Source organism: Thunnus maccoyii, chromosome 13 (genome assembly GCF_910596095.1).
Source record: "Thunnus maccoyii chromosome 13, fThuMac1.1, whole genome shotgun sequence".
NCBI lineage: Eukaryota > Metazoa > Chordata > Actinopteri > Scombriformes > Scombridae > Thunnus > Thunnus maccoyii.
In genome coordinates, this window is record NC_056545.1 from 573,471 (window position 1) to 592,500 (window position 19,030).

Here is a 19,030-nt window from a genome sequence, read left to right on the forward strand (position 1 = left end):
GGACTGCGGCTTGTCAACATACATTTAAGCAAAGTCCAGTCTGGCTTTGTTGTGTCTCCCTCTTAGTAGTGGGGTCTTCCTGGGTCTTCTACCATGGAGGATGGTGCCACTTAAAACTACTGTACCTTGAACTTGAAGATCAGCTTGGATCTGTATTGAAGTTTTCTTTGGTTCTTTCTCCACCTTTCAAACAGTTTTCCTCTTGCGACCACGTCCAGAGATGTCGGCTGCAGCTCCATCAGCCTTAAACGTCTTAATAATATTGGCAGCAGTGGTCACAGGAACATCGAGCTCTTTGCAGATGATCTTGTAACCTTTATGTTTGGCTGTTACCTTTTTCTAATCTCTTCAGACTGTCTCTAGTTTTTGTTTAATTTTGTCCACATTATTGTAGGATGTCTTTGTAGAATAGACATGAATTCGGTTATTTTCACAATTTTTAAAATTTTTGTTCCACTGCAAACTAAACATAGACATGCACTGATAATAAAATATATTTTAATTTCAACACTTGTGTTAAATGTGGTCACGGTGCGTCTCTGAGCACCTCTGTAGGTGGTTCGGCTGATCAGATCACAATCTCGGGTGCATTTACACTTGTAGTTTCATGTGGTCAAACACTATCTGACTGCAGTCTGATCACCCAAAACACATTTTAATGCAAAGTGTAAAGGAGGCCAAAGACGTTCTTTCTAAGTGGAGGAGTCTGTTTCCACTGCAGGAAATTAACTCAACACACAAACACAGAATGTTCTTCTGCTGCCATATTTACATTTTTCACTCAGGAAGATTTTAATCATTCGTGAGAAGTTTATTGAACTTTTTTTGTTGAAAAAATCACATCAGACATACAATATTATTGAGAGGAGAATATATTTATATGTGAAAACACATCAGGAGTGTTTGATTTTTAAATAAGCATAAAACAGTTCTGGTTTTCCACAGCAGAGATGAAATATGTGATGTTAGTTTACAGCAGCTTGTTTCTGACTGAAGGGAAACAGAATCTGAGCCAGTTTAAAGAGATCTGATCACACTGGAAGTAGAAACAGATTTACATTTACTGCAGTAAAAGTACCAATAAAACCCTGTAGAAGTACTGCATTCAACATTTAAAGTAAAAGTACAGAAGAGTTATCAGCTTGTTGTAATATACTCAACATATTAGATGTCATTAAAATATAATAATAATAATATTAATAATAATAATAAATAAAGGGAATTTCCAGGAATTTCTTATATAATTAAAGGAGCTGTAAAATAAAGTTTAGTTACCCAAATCTCAAACTCATGATATAAAAATGACATTTCAGCAGGAAACGTAACATTAGTTCTGTCTTCAGCAGCCCCGAGTCGACCCTTTGCCGTCTTTAAAAAGTCATCGACAACATCCTTGTTGTGAAATTTAGTCCAGTTTTAAACCTCCAGGGACTGACCAGGGGCCGACCAGGGGTGGACCAGGGACAGACAAGGGGCTGACCAGGGGTGGACCGGGACTGACCAGGGGTGGACCAGGGACAGACAAGGGGCTGACCAGGGGTGGACCGGGACTGACCAGGGGTGGACCAGGGACTGACCAGGGGCTGACCAGGGACTGACCAGGGACGGACCAGGGACAGACCAGGGTGTGGACCAGCAGCCACTGAAGACAAAAGTAGCTTCACGTTTCCTGAATGAAATTCCACTTTTCCAGCATCATGAGTTTCAGATTTGTATGAAATGATGATTTGTTCTGATTGTGACGGACGTCAGGAGTTTGATGATTGACAGGTTTCATGACAAACAGCACATTCGCATCCAGACGCTGAAGCTGCGTTCATGTTATTTTTTAACAAAGTACTTCAACTACTAAACCAAGTACTGCTGCCTGTAGTAACAGTACAACAATCAGTTTAAACTAACGAAAGGAAGAAAACAATATAATAATATAAGTTTATAAAAGTGAGTTCAGGTTAAACTCCTCCCCCTCCAGGCGTCCACGACGCTCTGCTCGCTTTAATAATAATTATCATAACATTAATATTATTAATAATAATAACAAATCTTAAAAACAGGAAGCAGGAAGAAAAGTGGCTGATGGGAGTTTGAGTTGTTTAGTTCAAAATTTTGTCCTCATTTTTTATTCGTCATCAGTTCATCAGTTCATCAGTCCATCAGTTCATCAGTTCATCCCTCCATCAGTTCATCCCTCCATCAGTTCATCCCTCCATCAGTTCATCCCTCCATCAGTCCATCAGTTCATCAGTTCATCAGAAGAGGATTGGTGGTTTGGTGAACGTTCGGTTTTCTGCAGAAACATAAAAACATTCAAATTCAATATAACTTTTATTTCATTTTTAATTTCCTTAAAGAGACAGAAGCGCTCTGATAGTCTCATCAACATGTCTGTTTTCTATCAGTAAATATTCATTTATAAATAATAAATTACACCAAAATTTGTTCTCATGGTTTGCATAATAGTAACATAAAAAATAGCCTGTTTAAAATCTGTCACTTTATGACAGATAACATGCAGATTAAGTGATGCTCTTCACTGATTTTCTAGCGTGTTTTCAGAAAATATTATTTCTAAATAAAACAGATTTCAGATTAAATATTTTTAAACAAAATATGCAGGGAAGATGAAGTCACTGAGCCCTGAGTTCTGTCTGCAGGCAGCAACAAACAGACTGTAGCCTGAGAGGTGAAACTCAGGTCTTCTGTCATTATTACTGAGAACATTCAGACTGAAACTATAAAAGTGAAGAAAACATGAATCACTGCTGCATCTGCTTTGATAAATGAATCTTATTATCATGTCAACACACACACACACACACTTATAAACAGTGTGTGTGTTCAGTTCTGCTGTGTAGTTTGTGATTGTTTCTCCAGATTCAATTTCACAGTCACAGTTACCGTTCCAGTGTTACCAGTTTGTTTTACGTCACATGACCAAACTAACTGAAGAAAAGCAGACGAGCAGAAACTCGTCCAGCTGCTTCGCCCTGAGCTTCGTCTCTCATCACCAACAACCTGCAGACACGACTCAGGGCTGGAAAACACACCGCAACCACCTCTGCATGTTTTCAGAGGAAAAAGATCCTTTAACCTATGTTTTTATTGGCAGGTAAAACACACTCTAGCTGAACATTAATCAATCAATCAATGAGTTTAATTTACAATAATAAAACCAGAGAGGAGCAGCAGAGGAACAAGTGATCATATCAATACTGATAAAAGAATGAAATGATTGATCGATTATCAGAATTATCAGCGACAGCTTCTGTCAATCATCTGATTGTTTCAACACATTAAAACACAGAAGTCTGTTTCAAAAGATGCAAAAATAATTTTATCATCTGACGTCAGCTGTCAGCTTTTATCTGTGAAACTAAATCTGAAATTTTCTGCAGAATTTCTTAATTTAATGTTGGACTCATTCAACCAGTTTCATTACAATCTCTGATAAGTTAGATTGATAAGTGTGTATGAATGCAGGTCTGCTGGATTTCCTCTTATGACCCCTTTTTTCTTTTATTTGTTGTATTTGCTTGCAGTCAGAAATCACTTCAGTTTTTACGTATTTGTAGTTTTATCTTTCAGTTGTCTCGTCATTACAGATGAAGTCTGGCGGAGGTTCTGTCGTCGTTACCTGCAGAGTTTTCCTGCTGTCTGTTCTCCAGCTCGCTCTCAGGAGTCGCTGCATCTGAAAAAATACGAAGGAAGCACTCAGATACTTTACTGCAGTAATAGTACCAATACAGCAATGTAAAAATACTCCATTACAAGTAAAAGTCCTGCATTAAAAATCCTCCTACGATAAAAGTACATAGCAGTATTATGAGCTTGATGTAGTTAAAGTATTGCAGTAAAAGTACATAAGTATTATGAGCTTGATGTAGTTAAAGTATTGCAGTAAAAGTACATAAGTATTATGAGCTTGATGTAGTTAAAGTATTGCAGTAAAAGTACATAAGTATTATGAGCTTGATGTAGTTAAAGTATTGCAGTAAAAGTACATAAGTATTATGAGCTTGATGTAGTTAAAGTATTGCAGTAAAAGTACATAAGTATTATGAGCTTGATGTAGTTAAAGTATTGCAGTAAAAGTACATAAGTATTATGAGCTTGATGTAGTTAAAGTATTGCAGTAAAAGTACATAAGTATTATGAGCTTGATGTAGTTAAAGTATTGCAGTAAAAGTACATAAGTATTATGAGCTTGATGTAGTTAAAGTATTGCAGTAAAAGTACATAAGTATTATGAGCTTGATGTAGTTAAAGTATTGCAGTAAAAGTACATAAGTATTATGAGCTTGATGTAGTTAAAGTACTGCAGTAAAAGTACATAAGTATTATGAGCTTGATGTAGTTAAAGTATTGCAGTAAAAGTACATAAGTATTATGAGCTTGATGTAGTTAAAGTATTGCAGTAAAAGTAGTGGTTTGGTCCCTCTGACTGATATATTATTATATATGACATCATTAGATTATTAATAGTGAAGCATCAGTGTTAGAGCAGCATGTTACTGTTGTAGCTGCTGGAGGTGGAGCTAGTTTACACTACTTTATATACAGTTAGCTAGTTTAGTCCAGTGGTTCCCAACCTAGGGGTCGGGGCCCCTCCAAAGGGTCAGCAGATAAATCTGAGGGGTGGTGAGATGATTAATGGGAGAGGAAAGAAGAAAAAACAAAGTTCTGATAGAGTAGTAGTGAAGTACAGTACTTGAGTAAATGTACTTAGTTACTTTCCAGGCCTGAAGCTGAGTGTCGTCTACTGCAGCTTTTAAATAAAGTTTGTTTGAACTGTGCAGGAGAAATAGCAGAAGAAGAAGAGTTGTTGTATTTGATCACCTGAGTCAGAGTGTTTGATCGCTCGCTCCACCTGCTCCCTTCTCCTTGACTCAAAGTCCAGCGCCTCCTGCAGCTTCCTCTTCGCCTTCTTCTCCTTCTTCAGCCGCCGCTGTATCGACACTGAGAGAGACAGACAGGTACAGAGAGAGAAAGACAGATACAGAGAGAGACAGGTACAGAGAGAGAAAGACAGATACAGAGAGAAAGACAGGTACAGAGAGAGAAAGACAGATACAGAGAGACAGACAGGTACAGAGAGAGAAAGACAGGTACAGAGAGAGAAAGACAGATACAGAGAGACAGACAGGTACAGAGAGAGAAAGACAGGTACAGAGAGAGAAAGACAGATACAGAGAGAGAAAGACAGATACAGAGAGACAGACAGGTACAGAGAGAGAAAGACAGATACAGAGAGACAGACAGGTACAGAGAGAGAAAGACAGGTACAGAGAGACAGACAGGTACAGAGAGAGAAAGACAGATACAGAGAGAGAGACAGGTACAGAGAGACAGACAGGTACAGAGAGAGAAAGACAGATACAGAGAGAGAGACAGGTACAGAGAGAGAAAGACAGATACAGAGAGACAGACAGGTACAGAGAGAGAGACAGGTACAGAGAGACAGACAGGTATATAGAGAGAAAGACAGATACAGAGAGAGAGACAGGTACAGAGAGAGAAAGACAGGTACAGAGAGAGTGTGTAAGGTGGAGAGAGAGACAGTCAGATTTCTGATTATATAAACCCTTTTATTTTCAGAAACACATTTCAACTTACAGTATTAAACTCCACCCACGTGTGATGTCACAGCTGTCTACCTCTGCAGTAACCCGTCTCCCCTCTGACCTACAGTAACCCGTCTCCCCTCTGACCTACAGTAACCCGTCTCCCCTCTGGTCTGCAGTAACCCGTCTCCCCTCTGACCTACAGTAACCCGTCTCCCCTCTGACCTACAGTAACCCGTCTCCCCTCTGGTCTGCAGTAACCCGTCTCCCCTCTGACCTACAGTAACCCGTCTCCCCTCTGACCTACAGTAACCCGTCTCCCCTCTGACCTGCAGTAACCCGTCTCCCCTCTGACCTACAGTAACCAGTCTCCCCTCTGACCTGCAGTAACCCGTCTCCCCTCTGACCTGCAGTAACCCGTCTCCCCTCTGACCTACAGTAACCCGTCTCCCCTCTGACCTACAGTAACCCGTCTCACCTCTGACCTACAGTAACCCGTCTCCCCTCTGACCTACAGTTACCCGTCTCCCCTCTGACCTACAGTAACCCGTCTCCCCTCTGACCTACAGTAACCAGTCTCCCCTCTGACCTACAGTAACCCGTCTCCCCTCTGACCTACAGTAACTCGTCCCTCTTCTGACCTTCAGTAATCCGTCTCCCCTCTGACCTGCAGTAACCTGTCTCACCTCTGAACTACAGTAACCAGTCTCCCCTCTGGTCTGCAGTAACCCGTCTCCCCTCTGACCTACAGTAACCCGTCTCACCTCTGGTCTGCAGTAACCCGTCTCCCCTCTGACCCTCTGACCTACAGTAACCCGTCTCCCCTCTGACCTGCAGTAACCCGTCTCCCCTCTGACCTACAGTAACCCGTCTCCCCTCTGACCTGCAGTAACCCGTCTCCCCTCTGACCTGCAGTAACCCGTCTCCCCTCTGACCTACAGTAACCCGTCTCCCCTCTGGTCTGCAGTAACCCGTCTCCCCTCTGACCTACAGTAACACGTCTCTCCTCTGACCTGCAGTAACCTGTCTCCCCTCTGACCTACAGTAACCAGTCTCCCCTCTGACCTACAGTAACCCGTCTCCCCTCTGACCTACAGTAACCCGTCTCCCCTCTGACCTACAGTAACTCGTCCCTCTTCTGACCTTCAGTAATCCGTCTCCCCTCTGACCTGCAGTAACCCGTCTCACCTCTGAACTACAGTAACCAGTCTCCCCTCTGGTCTGCAGTAACCCGTCTCCCCTCTGACCTACAGTAACCCGTCTCACCTCTGGTCTGCAGTAACCCGTCTCCCCTCTGACCTACAGTAACCCGTCTCCCCTCTGGTCTGCAGTAACCCGTCTCCCCTCTGACCTACAGTAACCCGTCTCCCCTCTGACCTACAGTAACCCGTCTCCCCTCTGACCTGCAGTAACCCGTCTCCCCTCTGACCTACAGTAACCCGTCTCCCCTCTGACCTACAGTAACCCGTCTCCCCTCTGGTCTGCAGTAACCCGTCTCCCCTCTGACCTACAGTAACCCGTCTCCCCTCTGACCTACAGTAACCCGTCTCCCCTCTGACCTGCAGTAACCCGTCTCCCCTCTGACCTACAGTAACCCGTCTCCCCTCTGACCTACAGTAACTCGTCCCTCTTCTGACCTTCAGTAATCCGTCTCCCCTCTGACCTGCAGTAACCCGTCTCACCTCTGAACTACAGTAACCAGTCTCCCCTCTGGTCTGCAGTAACCCGTCTCCCCTCTGACCTACAGTAACCCGTCTCACCTCTGGTCTGCAGTAACCCGTCTCCCCTCTGACCTACAGTAACCCGTCTCCCCTCTGGTCTGCAGTAACCCGTCTCCCCTCTGACCTACAGTAACCCGTCTCCCCTCTGACCTACAGTAATCCGTCTCACCTCTGGTCTGCAGTAACCCGTCTCCCCTCTGACCTACAGTAACCAGTCCCTATTCTGACCTGCAGTAACCTGTCTCACCTCTGGTCTGCAGCTCGGAGCTCAGCTGTCTCTGCAGCGTCTGTCGGGCATCTCTCTCTCTCTCCAGCTCCAATTTTAACTCTTTTCTCTCCTGCTGGTTGTTTTTGTCCTGAGAACGAGCGCTTTCTACCGCCACCTTCAGGAGACCCTGAAACACCGCAGGACACGTTATCATACATGTCTGTACGTTATCGCTATCACCTCTATGTTATTGTCTTTATGTTATTGTTTTAACGTTACTGTCTGTACGTTATTGTCTTTATGTTATTGTCTTTATGTCATTGTCTTCACGTTATTGTCTGTACGTTATTTTCTTTACGTTATTGTCTGTTTCTATTTCCTTTGTTTCAGTTTCTGTTTTCTTCATTATTTTACAGTTTTCCATCTAACCTGTATGTTGGTCAGCAGCGTCTCCATGGATGACAGTCCCTCAGCCAATAAGAAGGGAGTGAAGGCGGGGTTTGCAGGAGTTGACAGCGGCGAAGAGGTGAGCGGCAACTTCTCATAGGCTGGTTTGAGGAGGGGGAGGGGCATCAAGCTGTCATCTGCAGGCAGAAACAAAACTCAGAGACGTTAATCCACAGAGGACATCACTGGAACAGGTGTTTCTGTTTCACCCAATAAACAAACAGCATCATGAATATTTAATGAGGATTTTTTAAGGGTTGGAGAGACGCTTCCTGTGTGTGTGTGCTGACCGAGGTCCAGTGTGTGTGCTCGAGGAGGTGATGAAGATGATGATGAAGATGCCCTGGAAGGTGATTGGCTGGTTGGTTCCTGGGGATGGAACTCGTCATCGCTGGGAGAGGGGCAAGGGGAGGGACTTCCTGCAGGAGACTCCTGAACACAGAGGAGCATTAGCACTGTTAGCTTTAGCACTGTTAGCTGTATCACTGTTAGCTTTAGCACTCTTAGAGTTAGCGCTGTTAGCTTTAGCACTGTTAGTATTAGCACTGTTTGCATTAGTGCTGTTAGCATAACATCAGTGATAGAAGTCTTAACAATAGCACTGTTAGCACTGTCAGATCTGTTAGCATTAGCATTTCTAGTATTAGCACCGCTGGCAACAGCTTTGTTAGCATTGTTAGCACTGTTAGCATTAGCACTGTTAGCTAGCAGCACCTTGCTCTCATCTGTTGGAAGCTGCGACATGGCGGCCATGTTTGCCAAACTGCTTAGCTGACTCATCTGGTTCATTGCCATGGCAACGCTGGCGGGAGGCAGGCCCACAGGGAGCAGGGGGTGCGGCGTGACCATAAAAGGAAGCTCTGACAGACCTGAGGAGGAAATACAGCGAAGGTAACAAGATGCTACAATGCTAAGCTAACAACAATCAGCTTGTTTATCCAATCAGAACAGAGCTCACGGTTGGCCAATAGGGTGCTGTGTTGCTGCAGAGTGTTGATATGGAGCGACGTTGAGCCAGCAAGAGACGCTACGACCGAGGAGGACGCTTCACTGCCTCCTAAAGGAGACAAGGAGAGGAGACAAGGAGGCAAGGAGAGAGGAGATTTCAGAGGATTTCTTGAAACGAAATTCTACAGAAACAGACTCCGCCCACATGCCCAAATGGTTCGATTTAATTGGTCTGAGTGATGATGATGTCATGTACCCGTGTCATCATTCCCTGACTCAGTGCCGTTGTGCTGCCGATGCTGATCACTGTTGCCATGGAAACCCATCATCATCCTCATCTTCTGTAGCTTCATCGCCTCGGCCATCGCCGCTGCCGTCAGACCTGCACAGATCAACACTGACAATCAATACCGATGATCAGCACTGATAAACATGTAAAATGTCACAAAACAAGCAAGAGTGTGTATCATTAACTAAATAAGATAAATACTGTATATATACAAACATAAGCTCTTTGTTAGTCGCATCAACATAAACATAAACACAAATGTTCAATACAAGCTCTTCAGGACAGGATACACAAATAACCTGCAGCCACAAACTGAACGAACTTCATCCTGATGATTCATTTGTTTGTTTCTTTACAGTTTGTCCTGAAGGCGGCGCTGCAGGAAACATCATGGAGTCATTCAGTCTGAAGAGTTCATCCTCAAAACGTTTCATCCAACATCAATTTACACTCATTACTTCTGCTTATTGTCAATCTTTGTACGTTTTCATTAATAAATGTTTGTCTAAATGTTTTGGATGATGAGGAGGTGAAGAAGACGATGAGATGAAGGTAAATGTGGAGTATTAGTTGCTGATGATCAATAATTAACGAATGTCTCCAGTGAACGTCCTCTCTGCCTGCAGCATGTTGGAGCCACTTGGCCCAATTAATTGCCTCCTCTAATTAATTCAATCAGTATTAACGTGGGACTCCTGCTAACGAGTTCTTTTAGTGATTCTCAGTTCCATGTGATTAGCATCATGCTAACGACATTCAAAGTAAAAATATCTGATTGTTATTAAAGTAAAAGCAGCTGTTATTCTATACTTTATAATAATAATTCTATACTTTTTATACGTTCAGACAGGAAGTAATAGTACATTTGTTCATACTATTTCCAGCAGCGGATGAATCACATAAAGAAGTCGTGTTTCAGGTTGAACTGGTATCAAATATTCACAATACAATTATCACAGGTAAAAATATCACAATAAACAGTTATATAATGATAATCATCACAAGTTTCTTGAACTCCTGCTGTCAGTGAAACATTGTTAAATATAATTTAAATATAGTTAAATTACTGTGTGATCACCGTTGACTGTGCTGTTGAAAGCAAAAGGAAAATAATGTGAATTATTTTAAACTCCCACCAATGAAGAGTCATATGTAATGACTTCCTTGGATAAAAAGCATCCTGCAGATCACAGAAACAACTATATGTCAGGTCTAATGTTTAAAGTATTTTCTGTTCTATAAAAAAGAAAATACTGTACTTGAGTTCCATTTATAACCTTTGTTATATATAATATATATATATTATATATCCTTATATATAAATAAACTTTCTGCTCAACATTAGCAGCAAATAAACTCAGTCAATAATACCATTAAAATAAATTAATCAACATAAAAATATAGTTTGATGTTTATGTTTGAGGTAGATTATGTCTTCTGACTCACTGAATCAAACCTCATTTGGGAACATTTGGGAACATTTGGGAATTGTTTTGCTCGTCTATGGCATCATTTTTGTTGGCAGGTGAGATTTGTCCATCTTCCACCTGAATGCGCCTGAATCCTTGCTGAACGCTACGTTGACATCAGTTACCGCCGCGCCAAACACCACGACTGGCCCAAATCACAAGCAGCTGTTGATTTCATGTGGAAAAGTTGTGGGTTTTGCAAATATTGTGGAGATTTCTTGAACATGTGTTAATTATTGTTATTGCAATTTTTTTTTTTTGAAGAGACTGAAATATTTGTTCAACTTGAAAGTCCAACCTCCGGCTACAGAATAAAATAATTATGTCCTCTTTAATAAAAAGTGGACATTAATCACAACAATGAAATCACAATCCATCAATCTATTCTCCAAACACCAGACTTTATACTATGTGTTTCTGTGTGTTCAGAGTTAATCATTTTCATGTTCGTTTGATCTCCGTCTGACCTCGGTCAAGAAATGTGGCACTTTGAGTATTTTTAATAAAAAGCAGCGTGTGTGTTATTCGAGTGTTTGTGTGTGTGTGTGTGTGTGTTTCATTAAGTTGTCACACCTGTCAGCAGGTGATGGAGGTGGAATGTGTCTCGTCCTCTCTGTGACCGGCGGAGCGTCTCTTGGATGAAAAGGTTTCACTGTTTGCTGCTTTCAGAGAGCTGAGCAGCTTTACAGGTGACACGCTCACCTGGAGGCATCTGATTGGTTAGACGTAAAGTCAGCGATTTCAATCCAACACCCTTTGTCAAATTTAGTGAATATCTCCTCACGGTCTGCTAGCTGTCTGTTCTGTGTGGCGCTGAAAGAAAGTCTCCTGTTCATACACAGCTCTGGCTCTGTAAATGTGCAGGTAAACACACTCCAGCCAATCAGCAGAGGGCGTTGGCGCTAGTGCACAGGACAAAGGAAAGTGATCAGAGCAGCTGTCTGTGTGAGGACATGACAGTCTCCGTCTCCAGCAGCCATTGAATGGTTCCCGCTGGAAGACCACACAGTCTCAACAATATATCAGCATGGATGAAAGAACGCCACCATCAACTGAACCTCTCTAAGACGGAGCTCCTTGTCATCCAGCCAGTCCCTCTATACAAGGTCTCTCATGTGTACAGAGTCTGCCTGATCATGACCAGCTAACCTTTAAGGTTCACGTGGCCTCAGTCGCTCAGTCATGTTGGTTTGTCCTGAACAACATCAGGAAGATCAGACCCTTCCTGTCTGAGCATGCGGCACACCTCCTGCTACAGCCTCTCGTTATGTCACGCGTCAATATCATGCAACTCTGCAGATGATCCAGAACGTGGCGGCACGTCAACCAGCCCAAAACAGCACACGTCACCCCGCTGTTCATACCCCTCCACTGGCTCCCAGTTGCTGCCAGCATCAAATTCAAAACCCTGACACAACAGCTACCTGAACTCCATCATTCAGGTGTACACTCCCTCCCGCCCACTACGCTCTGCCAACGAAAGACTGCTGGTACCACAACAGGACCCTCAGTCACCAGCTAGACTCTTCTGCTCTGTAGTTCCCCGGTGGTGGAACGAGTTACCAAACCCTGTTTGATCTGCAGAGTCCCTCTCAACCTTTAAGAGAAGACTAAAGACCAGCTCTTTCATGAACACCTCTGCACTTGATGGACTTAAAAAATAAAATCTGCTTCTAAGCATCTCCTCTGTGAACAGACATGAACTCAGCTTCATAGCACTTACTCACGTTGTTCTCTCCTGACTAGATCTTTGCTTGTGTTGTATTAACTCTCAGATGTACGTTGCTTTGGATAAAAGCGTCTGCTAAATGAAACTGTGACACTGAAAATTGTTTTGTATTAAAAAAAAACAACCCCCCTCACAACTTAAACACATGAACACACACTTCAGATGATCTTCTTAAAGCTCCTTTACAGCTTTTTCTGGGAGATAAAACTCAACACTCATCGCCTGAAGACACACACACACACACACACACACACACACACACACACACACACACACACACACACACACACACACACACACACACAGAGTGCTTCGGGTGAGACTCCAATCTGTCAGTCATTCTGACATCTGCTAATTAAGCACGCTAATTATAGCTCAAATCACACACACGCAGATGGATGTAGAGAGTCAGAACTGCCTGACAGGCTGAATTAAAGATAAAACTCATAGATGTTCAACTAAATACAGATCATTATTATTATTACTGTTATTAAGTGTGCACAGTGTACATGCACTAATAAAAATGTCTGTTTGGTCAGGAAATATTACAGTTGTCTCTGATTGGTTCCCTGCAGGGATCAATACTTTTCTCACTCAAACACAAACAAGCAACAAAACATTTGACATGTTTACATCCTCACTTCCAAACTCTTCAGTTTATGTTCAAACACTAACATGTATTCATACTGAGATACATCTATATTCAACCAAAACACAAGACCAAAGCTTCCTGCTGCATTTCTATGACTCGTTCCTGTAGATACACTGTAGTACGTTCTATAGAGAGCTACACATCTGACTGTATTTACACTATATACACATTTATACACTATCAACCATTAAACTACATAAACACAATATACACATTTATACACTATCAACCATTAAACTACATAAACACAATATACACATTTATACACTATCAACCATTAAACTACATAAACACAATATACACATTTATACACTATCAACCATTAAACTACATAAACACAATATACACATTTATACACTATCAACCATTAAACTACATAAACACAATATACACATTTATACACTATCAACCATTAAACTACATAAACACAATATACACATTTATACACTATCAACCATTAAACTACATAAACACAATATACACATTTATATACTATCAACCATTAAACTACATAAACACAATATACACATTTATATACTATCAACCATTAAACTACATATAAACACAATATACACATTTATACACTATCAACCTTTAAACTACATATAAACACTATATACACATTTATACACTATCAACCATTAAACTACATATAAACACAATATACACATTTATACACTATCAACCATTAAACTACATAAACACAATATACACATTTTATAACACTATCAACCATTAAACTACATATAAACACAATATACACATTTATACACTATCAGCCATTAAACTACATATAAACACTATATACACATTTATACACTATCAACCATTAAACTACATAAACACAATATACACATTTTATAACACTATCAACCATTAAACTACATCAACACAATATACACATTTATACACTATCAACCATTAAACTACATCAACACAATATACACATTTATACACTATCAACTATTAAACTACATAAAACACAATATTACACATTTATAACACTATCAACCATTTAAACTACATATAAACACAATATACACATTTATACACTATCAACCATTAAACTACATATAAACACAATATACACATTTATACACTATCAACCATTAAACTACATATAAACACAATATACACATTTATACACTATCAACCTTTAAACTACATATAAACACAATATACACATTTATACACTATCAACCATTAAACTACATATAAACACAATATACACATTTATACACTATCAACCATTAAACTATATAAACACAATATACACATTTATACACTATCAACCATTAAACTAAATATAAACACAATATACACATTTATACACTATCAACCATTAAACTACATATAAACACAATATACACATTTATACACTATCAACCTTTAAACTACATATAAACACAATATACACATTTATACACTATCAACCATTAAACTACATATAAAACACAATATACACATTTATACACTAATCAACCATTAAACTAAATATAAACACAATAATACACATTTATACACTATCAACCATTAAACTAAATATAAACACAATATACACATTTATACACTATCAACCATTAAACTACATATAAAACACAAATATACACATTTATACACTATCAACCATTAAACTAAATATAAACACAATATACACATTTATACACTATCAACCATTAAACTACATATAAACACAATATACACATTTATACACTATCAACCTTTAAACTACATATAAACACAATATACACATTTATACACTATCAACCATTAAACTACATATAAACACAATATACACATTTATACACTATCAACCATTAAACTACATATAAACACAATATACACATTTATACACTATCAACCATTAAACTACATATAAACACAATATACACATTTATACACTATCAACCATTAAACTACATATAAAACACAATATTACACATTTATTACACTATCAACTATTAAACTACATATAAACACTATATACACATTTATACACTATCAACCATTAAACTACATCAACACAATAAACACATTTATACACTATCAACCATTAAACTACATAAACACAATATACACATTTATACACTATCAAACCATTAAACTACATATAAACACAATATACACATTTAATACACTATCAACCATTAAACTACATTAACACAATATACAACATTTATACACTATCAACCATTAAACTACATAAACACAATATACACATTTATACACTATCCAACCATTAAAACTACATAAACACAATATACACATTTATACACTATCAACCTTTAAACTACATATAAACACAATATACACATTTATACACTATCAACCATTAAACTACATAAACACAATAAACACATTTATACACTATCAATCATTAAACTACATAAACACAATATACACATTTATACACTATCAACCATTAAACTACATAAACACAATATACACATTTATACACTATCAACCATTAAACTACATATAAACACTATATACACATTTATACACTATCACCCATTAAACTACATAAACACAATATACACATTTATACACTATCAACTATTAAACTACATAAACACAATATACACATTTATACACTATCAACCATTAAACTACATAAACACAATATACACATTTATACACTATCAACCATTAAACTACATATAAACACTATATACACATTTATACACTATCAACCATTAAACTACATATAAACACAATATACACATTTATACACTATCAACTATTAAACTACATAAACACAATATACACATTTATACACTATCAACCATTAAACTACATAAACACAATATACACATTTATACACTATCAACCATTAAACTACATATAAACACAATATACACATTTATACACTATCAACCATTAAACTACATATAAACACTATATACACATTTATACACTATCAACCTTTAAACTACATATAAACACTATATACACATGTATACACTATCAACCATTAAAACTACATATAAACACTATATACACATTTATACACTATCAAACCATTAAACTACATATAAACACAATATACACATTTATACACTATCAACCATTTAAACTACATATAAACACAATATACACATTTATACACTATCAACCATTAAACTACATATAACCACAATATACAACATTTATACACTATCAACCATTAAACTACATATAAACACTATATACACATTTATACACTATCAACCATTAAACTACATATAAACACAATATACACATTTATACACTATCAGCCATTAAACTACATATAAACACAATATACACATTTATACACTATCAACCATTAAACTACATAAACACAATATACACATTTATACACTATCAACCATTAAACTACATAAACACAATATACACATTTATATACTATCAACCATTAAACTACATATAAACACTATATACACATTTATACACTATCAACCATTAAACTACATATAAACACAATATACACATTTATACACTATCAACCATTAAACTACATATAAACACTATATACACATTTATATACTATCAACCATTAAACTACATATAAACACTATATACACATTTATATACTATCAACCATTAAACTACATATAAACACAATATACACATTTATACACTATCAACCATTAAACTACATATAAACACAATATACACATTTATACACTATCAACCATTAAACTACATATAAACACAATATACACATTTATACACTAATCAACCATTAAACTACATATAAACACAATATACACATTTATACACTATCAACCATTAAACTACATATAAACACAATATACACATTTATACACTATCAACCATTAAACTACATATAAACACAATATACACATTTATACACTATCAACCATTAAACTACATATAAACACAATATACACATTTATACACTATCAACCATTAAACTACATATAAACACAATATACACATTTATACACTATCAACTATTAAACTACATAAACACAATATAAACATTTATACACTATCAACTATTAAACTACATATAAACACAATATACACATTTATACACTATCAACTATTAAACTACATAAACACTATATACACATCTATATACTATCAACCATTTAAACTACATATAAACACAATATACACATTTATACACTATCAACCATTAAAACTACATATAAACACAATATACACATTTATACACTATCAACCATTAAACTACATATAAACACAATATACACATTTATACACTTATCAACTATTAAACTACATAAACACAATATTACACATTTATACACTATCAACTATTAAACTACATATAAACACAATATAAACATTTTATACACTATCAACTATTAAACTACATATAAAACACAATATACACATTTATACACTATCAACTATTAAACTACATATAAACACAATATACACATTTATACACTATCAACTATTAAACTACATAAACACAATATACACATTTATACACTATCAACCATTAAACTACATAAACACTATATACACATTTATACACTATCAACCATTAAACTACATAAACACAATATACACATTTATACACTATCAACCATTAAACTACATAAACACAATATACACATTTATACACTATCAACTATTAAACTACATATAAACACAATATAAACATTTATACACTATCAACCATTAAACTACATATAAACACAATATACAACATTTATACACTATCAACCATTAAACTACATAAACACAATATAACACATTTATACACTATCAACTATTAAACTACATATAAACACAATATAAACATTTATACACTATCAACCATTAAACTATATAAACACAATATACACATTTATACACTATCAACTATTAAACTACATAAACACAATATACACATTTATACACTATCAACCATTAAACTATATAAACACAATATACACATTTATACACTATCAACCATTAAACTACATAAACACAATATACACATTTATACACTATCAACCATTAAACTACATAAACACAATATACACATTTATACACTATCAACCATTAAACTACATATAAACACAATATACACATTTATACACTATCAACCATTAAACTACATAAACACAATATACACATTTATACACTATCAACCATTAAACTACATAAAACACAATATACACATTTATACACTATCAACCATTAAACTACATATAAAACACAATATAAACATTTATTCACTATCAAACCATTAAAACTACATAAAACACAATATACACATTTATACACTATCAACCATTAAAACTACATAAACACAATACAACAGTGGACGTAATAAAGATTCGTCATGTGCTGCCTGTTGTTGTGTTTTTTATCTCAGTGTGTCTGATTGACACGTGAGTTGTTTGTGTTTGGTGGTGTTGCTGAAGTTCAACATGTGGACTCAGTGCAGGGAACCAATCAGAAACAGTAATCAGCTGTTTGATAGCTGCCACCTAATTTTATTCATATTGATCTGTTCAATAAATTCATCGCTGCATACAGGAGATAACATGATGTAAAACAAAGACTGAATGTGGTCAATAAATATATGATTTTCTGTTTATTGTTCAGTGTAGAGGGAGATATTGTTTGATTAATCATTACTGGAACATAAACATGTGACAACGCCGTGGTGGACGTTTGTTTAGGGTTAGAGAAACGTTGTGGTTTGGTTTTGTTCAGGTTCACGGACGTCTCCTGCTGCATCAATGTGAAGAACATCTTTTAAACTGTTGTTCGGACTAAACAAGACGTCTGATGACATCACCTCCAGCTTTTATAGACCAAACCATTAAATGTCACATCAGATGAATTAATGATGAACATAAACGTTATTAAGGCTCTAATTCGCTGTCCTGGGGGGGGGGTCGCTGCTTTCACTCACCTGTCTGAGACAGCAGGGCGGGGCTTAGCAGGCCGTGTGGGAGGAGTCTGGAGCCGTCAGTCATCGTGGCCACGCCCAGAGTCCTCTTCGGAGGACGGCCCGGTCGAGAGCTGAGAAAG

General features: G+C 37.4%; 1 protein-coding gene and 1 long non-coding RNA gene across 3 annotated transcripts in view; one reads left to right on the forward strand and one right to left on the reverse strand.

Annotated features, from left to right (window-relative positions):
• Window positions 1-1,591: 1,591 nt before the first annotated feature.
• The window catches only part of LOC121910577 (dachshund homolog 2-like), a 24,255-nt gene continuing 6,816 nt past the window's right edge, over window positions 1,592-19,030 (reverse strand). The window contains exons 2-12 of one of the 2 annotated variants that reach the window (XM_042431821.1): window positions 18,912-19,021; window positions 9,142-9,267; window positions 8,896-8,994; window positions 8,652-8,806; window positions 8,228-8,369; window positions 7,920-8,074; window positions 7,530-7,677; window positions 4,837-4,956; window positions 3,635-3,688; window positions 2,214-2,287; window positions 1,592-2,141 (exon numbers count right to left, since the gene is read on the reverse strand). In XM_042431821.1, coding sequence (XP_042287755.1) covers window positions 2,250-2,287; window positions 3,635-3,688; window positions 4,837-4,956; window positions 7,530-7,677; window positions 7,920-8,074; window positions 8,228-8,369; window positions 8,652-8,806; window positions 8,896-8,994; window positions 9,142-9,267; window positions 18,912-19,021 — 1,147 coding nt within the window. In that variant the 3' untranslated portion in view covers window positions 1,592-2,141; window positions 2,214-2,249. Of the gene's footprint in view, window positions 2,142-2,206; window positions 2,288-3,634; window positions 3,689-4,836; window positions 4,957-7,529; window positions 7,678-7,919; window positions 8,075-8,227; window positions 8,370-8,651; window positions 8,807-8,895; window positions 8,995-9,141; window positions 9,268-18,911; window positions 19,022-19,030 lie in introns of those variants that run through there. The other variant, XM_042431819.1, reaches the window with a different exon arrangement.
• Window positions 7,633-10,378, forward strand: LOC121910595. Its single transcript, XR_006099686.1, has 3 exons — window positions 7,633-7,712; window positions 7,907-8,016; window positions 9,533-10,378. It is a non-coding gene; the product is annotated as an uncharacterized LOC121910595 (long non-coding RNA).